General features: G+C 38.5%; 1 protein-coding gene across 1 annotated transcript in view; it reads right to left on the bottom strand.

The window, feature by feature from the left end:
• The window catches only part of LEMD3 (LEM domain containing 3), a gene marked incomplete at its 5' end in the record, with an annotated part of 45,278 nt that extends 30,765 nt beyond the window's left edge, over positions 1-14,513 (bottom strand). Inside the window, one exon of the mRNA XM_009079694.1 lies at positions 13,910-14,513. Coding sequence (XP_009077942.1) covers positions 13,910-14,513 — 604 coding nt within the window. The remainder of the gene's footprint in view (positions 1-13,909) is intronic.
• Positions 14,514-14,516: the final 3 nt, after the last annotated feature.

Here is a 14,516-nt window from a genome sequence, read left to right as displayed (position 1 = left end):
GAACTTGACAAAGGGAACCATACCAACTCCCCAAAACATTGTAACAGCTAAACATTCTGCTTGAAAGTTTGATACAATGGGAGAAAAGCTTTATTCCTGGAAAAATGAAATGATAAGACATGGAGGGAAACAAAAACTGAGCACATCATGGGATGCCATCTTAGCCTGAAACTGGATTTCAGAACAGGAAGAGATATGCTATTTAAATCCAATTTTTAACAATGTAGCTTATTTAAATGTTAGTTAATCAAGAACAAGACAAGATTACCAAAAAGCCTGCAGAGGAAATCAAAGCAGCACACAAATACTGTTCCAGTTAACTGGTAAGACAATCAATGACCCTCAGAAGTAACTAATTTACACATATTACTGTTGGGACAAGCCATAAATGATGACTTGCAGACTACTAGAATTCTTAAGAATGGCATAACTGGTCAGTCTCAAATAACAAAGAGTCACCAACACAAAGCTAAATGTCACAGCACAGCTTCAAAGCATTTCAGCCAAAACTGTCAACACAAATGCACATATCAAGCCATCTCACAGACACAAGGGATACAAGCCCAGTCAATGTCAACGCACAAGGTTAACTTCCACTAGAATTCAGCAGCTTTCATCTTTAAAGTAAAAATAAAGCCACTCAGCAGCACCACCACCACCTTCATCTTCCTCCCTCACACGCTGGTAGCAACTGCAGATTAAAATAAGTATTTACAAGGGTTAATCTTCTTCAGTAATACAGGAAGCACAAAGTGGAATTTCTCCTCTTTTTGAAAGCATGGTTTAACAGACACCAAGTTGCAGTCTAATTGCAGACATTCATGGGCACACAAGTCAGCTTTTATAAAGTGCTTATGTACAAGTTCCAAAGACTGACACAGTTCCATAGGCACCTCCTAAAAAGAAGACATGCACAAACAAAAATACCTTTGCTTAGGACATAGGCTAGAACCATATCACTAACATGGTACCAAAATAAGTGATTCAGTCACTTTCTGGTCACCAAAATAGGATGCCAAAAAGTAGCTGCTCCTTCCCCTATAGCTGTCTCTCAGACGCTAGGGCACCTTGCCCTGAACTGTGTTTCTGCAGTTTCTGTATTCAATACACTTCAACAAACTACATCAAAACTCAACTAAGAAGAAACAGTCACATCAGGGCTAATCAAGATTTAAGTAGCCCAGAACCCTGCCTCCAGCAGTAGCAAGAAGTCTTACTCTTTTCAGAGACACTTGTCCCAAAGTGGAGGGGGAAAATAAACAGAGCAGTGGCAAAAATGAGTGTCAAAACATAAGAATATAAAGTATAAGCCGATGCAGAAGAGTCTTCTAGTCATAAAACAATTTGCACCTCAGAACCTTCCTGAGACTGACAGAAGTGACTGGCTCTTTTTTTTTCTCCCTGAAGTATCAAGTCCAATGTATTTTTTCCTACCAATTTGTCTAATCCCACATTAACCCCTTTCAAGCTTCAACATAGGGTCACAGAGTTCCACAACTTAAACACATATATACGTGTAAAAAACCTGGTTCTCTGCTTACTTTAAACGTGTTACTTGTTGAGAAGCATGTATCCTTGTATCAGAAGACAGCTAGTAACCAGACTCTATTCAGCTTCTTCACAATATTCACACCTTTACTTCTTTCCTCAGTCTTTCCCTCATTCCTCACTCTTTCACATCTGAGTGCTACTCCTCGCTATGAAAGCCACTAAACTTTTCTGCAGTTCTGCTATGTCCCTCCTAACATTTTTAGGCTAACATTTTTAACAGAATCATTGTAAAGCCATAATCTATTTCTGAACACACAGATAATTTGATGTTATAAACAAAAAAGCAACTTTCCAATGCAACTTCAAGGGGTTGTAAAGCCATGGCTGCAGAAACAGGAATGATCTCAATTAGCCTGTAAACACCTAATTTCTCTGTGTGGTCATAAGAAGTATCAAATGCCATTCAACTAAGGATTCACTGACTGCACTACAACACACACTTCCAAGCTAGCAACTTCTGCAGAGGCAAGAATGTTCCTCCTCACAAAGTACTTCTCTCCTCCCCACCCATCATGTCACAAGCAGACAAACCCCAAAACAGAAGTAGTAATTTTTCCAAAATCTGTCCTGTAAAGGTGTGTTCAGTAAGCAGATAACCTTATGCTTTCCATTAGATTTTTTTCTTCTTACATACATTAGCGACTGGATAACATATTGCTGACACAGCAAAAAAATATAACATAAGTACTGCTATCAGAAATGGGCCTTTAGCCCAACCTTTTTTAATATGACCTTGGAAACAAGTTCTCAATAATTTTACAGTCCAAATACTTTCAACCTCGACTGACAGATCTGTAACTGGGTTTTTTTTTTCAGTAAGTCTGGGGTCAAGGACTCCACCCACTGACATACTGTGTGTGCGTCAAGGGCAATTCTAAAACATTGTCACTTAAAGCTCCTAAACCTTAAAATGGCAGAAAAAAGATCTAAACAATTTGTTACAGGAAATATTATTCCAGAGCTCCATCTTTCAAACTGCTAAATAAAACAATCCTGCCTTTATTTTCCCCTCTGCAATTACTCAGTGCTCAAAACAGACGAGCAGTTTTGCATGACTCTCTCCAGATTGCACTAATTCAGGCAGAAATCACTCCAAATCAGTAAGCTAAATCACTGTACTTTGACATTAAGACACCAAATCATACATCAAGCTGAGTAATTCCTTCACTACAGAACATCTTTATGTGCTTTGGAAGAGGTTTCTGGATTTCTAAAGGAGTACCCCATCACAATTAGAACAGTACTTGCCCACATCGATTTTGAAGAGCAGCACAATGTGTCACAAGAACTAGAGAAATCTACAAACAGCCAAATCTTTCCTTAACATCATCTGTTTTACAACTGGCTCAGTTTTAAGAGCTTTTATTGATAATTTTTTCCCAATATAATTTGAATTCATTCTGTCTGTGAACAGTTCATACAAGGATTGACAATATAAGCAACTATTTCATAATCACTTTTTCGTTTCCAAAACCCTCCTCTGAAGGAATTAAAGCCATAGTATATGTGATAGAACATGTCCTGAACTGTCTATCAGCCCTGAAAATATGAGTCTTCGTTATATTAGGAAAAAGGGTGTGAAATACCAGAATTTCTCTTTGGAGTTTTTCCATTTCTTAACAAACAAACAAACAAGCCAAACACAAACACCAAAACCAAACAGCCTCTCCATAGTTTAGCTATATCACCTTTTCTAGAAACACTCAAATCTACTCATATCTATTTAAACACTGGTTAGAATAGACCTGAATGTTGAAAGATGCTCCTGAGAATCATGTCAGTTCAGTCCATATTTAAGAAGAGAGAGTGTTTTGAGAAACCTTCTCATCAGATTATTCAGTTTCACTAAAAAAAAATCAGTTTCATTCTAGTACTTGTACTAATCATTAAAAACCTAGAAGCTTTAAGTTTTGTGATTAAAATATTAAAGTATATTAATTCAATCTGTGTAGTCCTTGTAGATATCCCAGTAAGTTGTAAGTTCTTAAGAACGTCACCTTTTTTAAGCAAAAAACCCTATAAAATACAATCAGAACTGAAACCATTACTAAGATATCAGAGCTGACTTTAGAGAAGTTTTCACTCTATTACTGCCACATTCATTCCATGAATACTGCTGCTGGCTATACTATCCTCTACTGAAGTGCCTATTTCAAACAGAGCCAATCCCTCACACTAACACCTTCAAATATAAAAAAGGAGATTGCCTTCCTTCTTTCTGATCCCCTGTATCCACACTGCAAGCTACAGTACACACACAGCTTGTTTCAAAAGGAAGGATGTGCAACTGTGCCCATGTGTATGGAAAAAAGAATGAAAGTTCACCTTTTTGTATTAGAAGACGCAGTGAAAATAACCCTATGAAACAGATGAAGGAATAAATAAGCCCAAACAAGAATCTATGCAGTCACACCAAGAAACAAAACAAGCTTTATAACACTACTGCCTGCAGGAAAATAATATTGCATTTTAATTCCCCCATTCCATAGACAAATGAGAAATCTGGGCAGTAAGGATTTGGGCACTGTTTCATATGCCTGACGGAGGGAGTAGAGGATGTGTGTCATCTAGCAGGGGTGTTGGGACTAAATGATATATAAGGTCCATTCCAAGCCCTAAAATTACATGATTCTGTGATCAGAGGTAGCAAATGCCAGTCACCAAACACTCCAGACAACACTTCTAGCCGCTACACCCACTCAGGAACTGGTCTTCACCCCAAATTCTGTCTCTTTTATGCCTACGTTAATGTCAATGAAGCATACAAAACTAGATTTAAGCAGGGGCACATTAAGCTGCCATATTATTTACAAAACCATTTTTCATGATCTGTATTTGTGAAAAGCTGAAACAATTCTTAAACTTTATTGTAAGTATCCTCTTCTCCTGTTTTATGCCTAACAGTTTAAGGAAATGTTTTATAGTAACATAATTTGCACACATGCTCTTTTGCATTCTATTTCAAAACACACAAGAAATAAACAACTGTCTCTGTTCTGTTAGGGAAAATGGCTCAAAACTGCATTTGCTGTGCATTGTAAAAATTAGGTAAAAATCACAATCCCTGCACACACACAGTCTCCATGACAAGCTAGTGTGCAGGAAAAAGAAATACCCACCATACTAAGACTGCTCTTAGCAGCAGCTGCAAAACATTATCAGAAAAAACACGAGACTTCAGACACATACCAGCATTTTACAATGGGTAGAGAATACCTTCATTTAAAGGAGAATTGGAATAGGCTTCTGCAATAGCTCTTCTCCCTTCCTCTGTGCTCCTCCCAAATGTTTTAGCTCCTTAATATAAGGTAAAATAACACTCAGCACTTCAATAAATGAACACAAATTCAAAAACCAGGGGAAACTCCGCCTTGAAAGCATGGCAACACAAGCAGCTTTATGTTATACTAGGAAGTGTTCTGCTTTCCTCAAACTCTAAAGTTCAAGATGGAAAGCAAACTCATAAAGCAAGTGTTATTAGAACACAGAAGGTTTAAGAATCAATGGGAAGGAGCAATTAAATACTGAATCTACTGTCACTCTGCCAAGGGCCTCAGTCTTGATAGAAATATCCTGTGACCATACAAGCAGTAAGGATTTCTGTCTCGAAGTTTCCAACATAAAAATATCCAGTTATAACCTCTTCTTCCAGACAGACTTCAGTTAATGTATGAGTAATATACTGTAATAGTATGAACAGTTTACAGAGACACATTAGTGCTCAATGTAAACAACCTAAAAAACAGTCTACAGAGTTTCTGCAGGGAGTACCACCTTTGATGGAAGCCAAACTTCACAGGCACTGGTCATAAAACACCTAGGATCACAAAGTCAGACTGTACATATATACCTGCCCATTCTGAATGAATGAGCTCTCAGGAGTACTCAAAAGACTTATTTCTGCTTTTCAAAGAGAAACGAAAAACTCCTAGCTCAAAGGACACTATATAGACAGTACAGCAGTGTGGCTTTTTCAGATGTTCTCCATAATTTTTTCCAAGTTTATATCAATCTGAACATTCATTTGTGATTATATACAAAATACAAAGTACCCAAGCATGAATATATCCTTTGGGCACAGCTCAGATTCCCCATTTCCCTTAGTGATTTACAAATGTCTTTATCCGAATCTGCTTTTACATAAGCAGACGTAAAAATATAAGTACTTCACCCGCTTACAGATAAGAGAAACAAACCCCAACGTAAGTAGTAAGACTAGGCTCTTCACTAGAAGGAAATCTGTATCTCTACCTTCATTTTCTCAGATAGGCAAAGTTTCCCCAAGCCAGCATAAAATTCCTACAACACCAAAAAAAAAACCCCAAACAAACAAAAAAACCCCAAACAAAACCAAACAAACAAAAAACCAAACAGACAAAAAAACCCTAAAACCAAAGAACAACAAACCACAAAAAAATGAAACTCAACCCTCAAAAAAAAACAACCACCCAGCACCTTTTCAGCTTTTTCTTTGAAACACACTATGCCTCTCACCTGCAGAAATTTCCTTGAGTTGTACATCAGATGCACACCAATAAACAAATGGACTAGGATGCACCAGACATCATATCCTCCTTTTCAAGATACCACCAGGAATTTCATAAATCACTTTTTCTTATTTGCCAAGTAACAGTAAAGTATTTCCAAGGAATCTGCAAGAATGAGAAACAGCACAAGCCAGACTGCCAGACTGGCCTTTCCCCACAATTAGGTTTGACTGTGGACTCCCACAGCCTGTGAAAGAGGCCTCTCAGTTTGGCACACATGCATCACCCCGTCTGTCACATAACAAAATTAACAAAACCCACTTTGGTCGTCTGAAGAATGACACCTGAAAAAGAACAAAGAGTATGCCAAACTTGTAGATATGGACAGAAATGTTCATGATAATCTTTTACTATTTCCCAGAAAATATTCTGGGAATTAAAAACATACCACAAAAAAAAACCCAAAACCCAAACCACCTCACACCAAAACCAAGTGCTGTTTTAGGCAACACTAACAAGCCAAACAAACAAAAAAAAGCTCCACTGCTCTATATTATTGACAGGTTCTAGATGAGTTCGACAGCTAGACTTCTGTTCTCTATGGCCAACATCTACATATTCACATAAAAGTTTGAAGTTGTTGTGAGATATGGGGATACTTGAGGGGCTTGTGTTATGCAGCTTGATGATACTCAAGAGGCACTGGGCTAAGGTTTACTGAATGAGTGTGCTGTGGAACGTTTTATTGCATAAGTACATAGAGAGATGAGCATTGAAGGGACAGATGGTAACAGTGAGTGGCGTCAATACACAGACTATTGAAAATACCCTAAAGCTAACACACACTTAAAAAACAAAGGACAGTCTGAGGCTTCTCCAATTCAGAGATTTAACTGACCATCAAAGAAACATTTTTCTGTCAGCAAAACTAAAACTACAATCTAGATGTAGCCTTAAAATTTAGTCAGGAATAACACTACATTTATCCAGCTCATCCCAGCAGTCCTCTCACTTGATAAAGCTTTGTTCAGTTGATGCCCAGCAAGGACAGGCTGATGCTGCATTTACCCAAGACACTGAGAGTCCAAGTATAAAAGTTTATTGAACTTTTTTTCAATAAATAATTATTATTTATTTAATATACAGGTCACATCTCCTTAAATGCAATATGAAGGAAGTCTTAGTATGTATACAAAACAATTATTCTCTAACAAGGATCTTTGAATTTTTAATTAAGTGAATGGCCTTCTCCGAGACAGAAAACAACTGACCTAGGAATTGCTCTACAATGCCTCATTTATGAGCAGACCTATTTCTTACTTATCACTTGAAACCAATGGATCTTGTAGACTACTTGGTAAGTTTTAATGCCACTTAATTCAATGTTAGACCTCTCTTCCTAAGCCTCTACCTCTTCTCCCCGCATTAAACAGCCTTTTCTATCAATTCAGTTTGTCACTCAGAGTTCATTTAAAGCAGCTGAAGGAGTTTAAAAAGGCAGCATTATTCAAGGTATCTGGTGTTACAATGTGACCCTCAGTAAGCAGAAAATGTGGTCCTTTCCTCTGCAACAAGAAGGATTCATCCCTGCAAAGTGCCAGCCATAACAGCACATCTCAGGCGAACTAGGCCCAACAGGCACACCACGTTTGCCTGTTTCACATTTAATATGCACCTACACTCACTTGCTCCTTACTCTCTCACCCTCCATGGCAGACAGCAAACATAGCAGAACAGAGAAACAGCACTGAATAGCACTGTAGGAAGTACAGCACAGTAGGACTCAACACTGGATGCTATAAACTGGAGCAAGCCTTCTACATAGACTATGCATAGATGCTATAGGAGATCAGCTCTAAGTTATGCAATAGTTATTCAAACCATCCTTGCATCCATCAGTATGTTCCTTTCCATCAGCAACACTGCATCTTTTCCAAGTTTTTCTATATCAGAACAACTCAGTGGACAGAAGCTATCAAAGTTACTTTGTTCAGTGGCAGAGTTACACCATGTCCTCATTTCTGATAATCATAGCAAAGGTGTTGCCACCTTCTCTCACCACTAGACCTACCAGCAGGAACAGTAAGAACCAGGAAAAGAAAAGACAATGATAGTGCTATTGAAGTTCTTAGCAAACAAGCAAGTCCCCAGAAGAAAATCTTTTTCAATACACCTTGATTTCACAATCCATTAACCAGCCAACTTACTCCCCTCCCAACCTACCACTAATCACAACAATTAATTTTACTAGAGAATACAACCACCCACAAGAACTTTAAAGGTGTAAGGAATATATGCTTCATGATTACAACGGACTCAGTGAATCTCCACAGCATTGGAACATCACTTTAATCAACAAAAACTGATGTGCTTGCTTAATTTACTTGCCTGAGCTTTTTTCAGTGAAGTGACCAAACAACTTTCTCAAACAGCAGCTCTGGCCCATTCAGACGTTCATACTATTTCTGAAGCACAAGTCCAGAAACATGACAGGAATCAGTCCAGTACGACTCTAGCACTCCTGCCAGCTTAGCTGGGTAAGCAATCAAGCCGAAGTTTTGCAACCTACTTCCCTCAGATGAAACACAGATGTCAAAAGGATTTAAATGTACATGATTTTTAGAAACACAATTGTTTCCCAGAAATAGGGGGACTGCAGGCCTCATTCTCCTCTTATATTGGGATAATTATAGATTACAAAACAGTGCAAAATGAGGCTCCTGAAATGCTAATTTTAAGTCCTTATGTATCATGGGCTCTTCTTTAAAATATTTCCACTGCATCCATTATCTGTCCTAAGCAGAAAGAAATCTACATTGCACTTGAGCATTATTAGAGTTGGCAGAGGTTCTTAACAGATGAAACACAACTTTGCTTTCTGCTTTCCCACACCTTTTTAGTCTGTAATGCTTTTTGAAATGGAAAAGCTGCAACCAGATCTGCTTTCAGATTCTAGATAACCTTTAATTTTCTCACATCAGAAACCACATTTTCCTTTGAGAAAACTAAGCACTATGGAATGCAGTGCAAACTTGCGATTAGTTTTTGACACCTAGTGAAAACAGACCCCGTCAGAGCTCTCCTGCGTCCCTGCTCCCCAGGCAAGTAATTGTAGTTCTGATTCCCCAAGACTTCATAGAAGAGCACAGCCTACAACAGTAACATTGAAAAAACGTCATAGCAAGAATATCTACAGTCATGGCATAAGGAGATGTTTGTGAACATCTGCAAACAACATATTTAAGATATAAATGCAAAATTCAGAGAATCATAGAATCATCAAGGTTGGAGGAGACCCCTAAGGTCATCAAGTCCAACCATTAACCTGCCACTCTGCTGGAACCCCTAAACCATATCCTCCAGCATCAAATCCAGACATCTTAAACACTTCTAGGTATGGTGACTCCACCACCTCCCTGGGAATCTATTCCAAGGTCTGATTACCCTAACAGTGAAAAAAATTTTCCTAATATCTAATCTGAATCTCAAGTTAGTTCTGAATAGTCTGAACAAAGTATCAAATACCACCATTTCCCACTAAAAGTAGGAATTCTGATTTTGCATCACTTTATTTCAAACACTCATGAGCAATTTTCCTATTTATACTTTATACTACAAATCTCCTGCAAAGGTAAATAGACTGTTTATTATCCTTTAGGAAGGACTTGAAGTAATCAGTTAAAATGAACTATTTTGCACTATATAACCATTACTTGGCCTTTCTCAGATAAAAGTCTAAATAAAATGCACTATATAGTAATTTTTCAGACTTTCCTAGATAAAAGGCCAAATTTGTTCCTCATTTTAAAGAATTACTTCTAACATACCATTAGGAAAACTAGAGTTTAAAAATGTCAAGAATCCTACAGAAATCTAACTGTTCTGCCTGGGTTTACCTTACGAAGGTAGCCTAGGGGTTTGGTTCCTTTTGATTTACCGATCTTGATCCAAAACTCACCAAACCAGAGAAATGAGACCAGCTACAAGAGAGATTAGTCTTTGAGATATACATCAGGATTACCACCTAGAAGAGAAATACTTGCTAACTGGAGTTTAAAGCTATGCACAAAAAGTGAAACCACTATATGCTAATATTTCAATAGAAGTTGTTATATTGTCAAATACAACTCAGAGTATCCCTTGCAAAGCACAAGCAATGTTAATAACCACATAACACAAAAACTCCGCAAATCTTTTGCTCCCTCCCATTACCATCTCCTCTTCTATAAATATTTCTTACCCAAAATTTTCTTCCACTAAAGCCAACACTGTCAAGAATATACACTTCTCAGAAGGCTATCTTAGAAGGTAAGTAGATTTGTAACAGTTATCTGTGAAATACCACAGCACTTCAACATTAATTTGCCAGCCTGCGAGCATAACAGTCACCTTGTCTTTTATACCCCAAGTCTAACTTCTTACCAATTAAATTTCTTTCATAAAACTCCCCCGAAGTTTTAACACCTGAGAGATTTAGAAGTCAAGAACAAAGGAACATCAATAGAACCGAATTAAACTCTTAGAATTGATTTGCATAAGCTTCCACCTGCAATATATACAACTGCTACTAACATTTCAATAACACAAGTTGTAGCAAATATAACTCCTCCTAGCAGTTGTTTTGCAACAAGTATTATAAAAAGACCAAAATTACTAGCAAGAGATGTCACATTTAAAAGCCTCTCCTAATAAGAACATAAGACCTTAAACAAGATCTACCTGAAAGTGTCAAGATTAGTTTTTCGTTGTGGTGACTTTGCTTGGGGTTTTTTGCCACATCAACTACTTCATCAGCACAGTACTGGAGCAGAAACAGTAAAATTAACTTAAATGCAACCTACTTCGGACTGTAGCCTTAAACAGCACCTGTACTAGCGCTGTCATCTTTCAGAAAGAGTGAACCAGATCTGGACGCAACATCCTACTGATGTGATATAGTTATCAAATTTTCATGAAAAATAACTTCAGAACTAACTCCCAGGAACAGACACTTGAGATGCTCAGAGTAACACCACAAAACAAAACCACAGAAGTTGGAAGAGCTACCTTCCCAGGGTTTGAAGAATCCTAGAAAGTAGGCTGAAGTCAAATCTACCATTTTCCTGACAAAATACAATGCTGGTTTGGCAAGAGGTTAATAAAATTCCATGGTATTTTGAGAGCGGGTGCAAGCAAAACATGCTTTACAGTAAGAGCAACGTGAAAGAGGTTACCAGCACCAATCTTTTTCACATATAGCAGTCAAAGAGCAAGCACAACATGCACTTGCTCATTAGCCGGTCGTTTATGTGAGCTTGACAGGTAGTTTCATTTCAATGGTTTAAGATGCTTTAGAAAAAGCCCCATAGATACTTATTTGTATTTTAAACAGCTAAATGCATAAAAACATTCCTTCAAATAACCATTTATAGGTTAGACACAGAAGAACTAGCCCAGTTCTGATTTGTCTTTGAATGTTTTATACCAGGTGTGGAAAAACTAAAGCACTTCACAGCTATTTCAGAGTTCTGAATTAAAAAAAATCATTTGAATATAATGCATGATATAAGTGGCAATTCTCTTCTAAACTCTTCTGCTCACCACTTCTCATTTATATTACTATAGTTGGCCTAAATTCAACACCAGCACCTAATTTTAAGCTTCCCCCTCATTACACATCTCTTCTGTTCTTAGGTTACAGCCTGACGGGTATGTTATGTTGATACTGAGAGTACCTGGTGACAAATATTTTTCAATGTCATAAACATAATATCACTTTATTTTGACTAAATTTCATTTTAGGCAATGAACAATTAAGAAAGCCAACATTAAGCTCATTGTGCATCATTCTCTGCAAAGTTAAAACAAGAAGCCACCCAAACATACAAATTTTTTTGTTTTATCACAGTAAGTATGGCAATTACAGATAGGTACAGTGCAACTCCACTGAATCCTAAAATCTTTTTACCTAGGTTTGAAGTTGTAATAACAGATTTTTTTCTGAATCAAATCATTCTCACCCAATAGAATCTGACCTACAGCCATCTAAAAGACAGAAATATCTCAGTACGCAATCACCTAAGTGAAAAAGTTGTTTCTTGAGATACACGATTATTTTTAATAGAGAAGTATTAATCAGTTCTGCTTCGACAAAGAAAATATACCCACATAAGCCTAAGAGCCAAAGGACTCACTTGGACGATGGTTAAGCTTAGAAATAACAGAAGACAGGGTTGTCTCCCTTTTCAGTAAAAAATCAGTCTTTATTGGCCTGTCTTGTCTGCTCTTGCTTGTTCTACAGACCTACCGTATTTTTGTTGTATATACCCATTCGAGAATTTAGTGAGCACATGCTGAGCATATGGGCAAGGTGGTTCCTTGCTCATTCCCACATTAAAGAAGCTGTCTGCTCCCCTTCCTACCAAAGATGCTAGCCAGAAAACCCTGCTGTCTGCTTCTTCCAGAGGGCGCTCTTACCCCCGATCCCATTTGTTATGTTGCGGCAAAGCCCAGGGCTGTGAGGAAGTAGGACAGACAAAATGTGAGGGCCACTGGCAGAACAATTCTTCAGGAAATCCACTTTCAGGAGTTCCACTGAAAAGAAAGCAAATAAGAACAGGCCAAGAAGTGGCTTAATTGAACTACCAAGCAACACTGGGCAGCCTAAGTTAAGCAGAACAGCAGAAGAGGACAATTTTCCTTGTATGTCAGGTCCAGCTGGGCTAACTTTTTAAGAGCAACATACTCCACACAGTTATCAATCCCACATGCTCTATACTAAAGTTCACACAGAAGTTTCCCTCCAATACAAAAAAAACAACTCCTCTTTGAACTTAAAGTACTATTGTTATCTGCATAGCTGAGACATTCAGCTTTATCAATCAGCATGACAGGCCAGTTTTAATTCAACCACCCAATTTGGCAGTGAGAAAGTTTATCACAGTAGGCTGACAGATATTCTCCCCAATTAAAATCAGCGTATTTCAAACCTAGAAAAGGTATGTAATACATGTTACTACAATTACACAGCTTATTAGTATGTTAGAAAATATAGGCATGTGTCTAAGTTATGGCCAAAGGCTAACCACAGAGTATAAACAGCCCCAACAGTCACACTATACTGTATCTAATTTTAGTCCACCTGCATATGCTCACAGCCTTCCCAAAAAACAAGACTGAGCAGTAAAGAGCCAGGTGGACAGCAATGAAACCATAGCATATGCCCAAGTCCTTGCTGCTACTGTCCTTCCTAAACACCAAATCCTTTACTTGCCTCCCCGAAAGGGTGCAAAACGGAAGAAATACTCTGCAACCACAATATAATGACCAACGTTCAAAAGGGAATAGAAAAATAAAAAAAGGCCAAAAAAAAAAAAAAAAAAAAATCCCGCGTTGCTACTTCTGCCCTGTAACATCTAGCAGATCTCAAGGTAACAGTCAGATCACTCCTTACAAGGCACTCTATATATGCCCAAAAGTGAGTATATTAACCGTCTACCCTCTCTACAAAGAAATGTACACATGCATACACCCCACATGCCTTCCTCAATCATTTCAAGAAAAATGCTAGTTGCCAAGAACCTTTTAATACTCATAAAACCTATAGAATTGCTTTGGGAAGAAAACTTGCTAGAAAACAAGGTATCAACAGATTACAGCAGGCAACGCCAGGAATTGAGTTTATCTTCAAATGTCTTGAGGGCTTATTACACCAGCTTGCAAGGAATATACTTAAGGAAAGACAATTTCTCTCTGCGTCGTACTCAGCAGAGAGATTATACCGAGGTGGACCCCAGAACTGTTCAGTAAGGGATGTCTGGGAATGCAAAGGTATATTAACACTTGTTACATCCAGTCGCAAAAACTGCTCTTACCCTTCACCTAATACTTACTGTTGGCTCCCATATCCTCAGCTACTCCAGAACCTCTCATTCTCAGGTATGTGAATCCCAGTATCAGAAAGAACAAACATGCAGCAGTTAAGAGGAACATGGACAGGTAATGTGCACTGAAGCCTCCAGTGGTGGATACCTCCTCTCTTTTGAACTGTTGGAGAAGCTCCTCCTCGGGTTCTGAGAGATTCTTCTTGTAGGTGTTTTTCAGGTAGGTATGATTTGAACCCGTATGATTGGAGTGGTTGAGTCTAAGGGAGGAGGTGGTTCCACCCGGGGGAAGGCTATTACTAGCTGAATAGATCCTGGATTCGACATTATAGCTACCAGGAGCACCGCTGAGAACATGATTATTGGTAGCTTTCCTAGTGGCACCTAGAGGGTCAGAGATTTTACCGCTGTCCACGTCCGTGAGCGGTGGTGGCAGCAACAATACTGACGGGGATTTCTTAGACAGGCCAATGCGGTATCTGGGGCTGGGAGGGCTAGAGTCCAGATTTTCACATCCTCCTCCTCCCCCCGCCGCCGCCTCCTCCTCCTGATTCCTGCCCCTGTCTAGACTCCCGGCAGCAGCCGCCTCCGCAGCCCTGTCATTCGTTACGCCTAA

The sequence above is a fragment of the Acanthisitta chloris genome, unplaced genomic scaffold, assembly GCF_000695815.1.
Source record: "Acanthisitta chloris isolate BGI_N310 unplaced genomic scaffold, ASM69581v1 scaffold8228, whole genome shotgun sequence".
In the NCBI taxonomy this organism is placed as follows: Eukaryota; Metazoa; Chordata; class Aves; order Passeriformes; family Acanthisittidae; genus Acanthisitta; species Acanthisitta chloris.
Note: the sequence above shows the minus strand (reverse complement) of the source record. Positions and strands in the feature narration are given on the sequence as shown.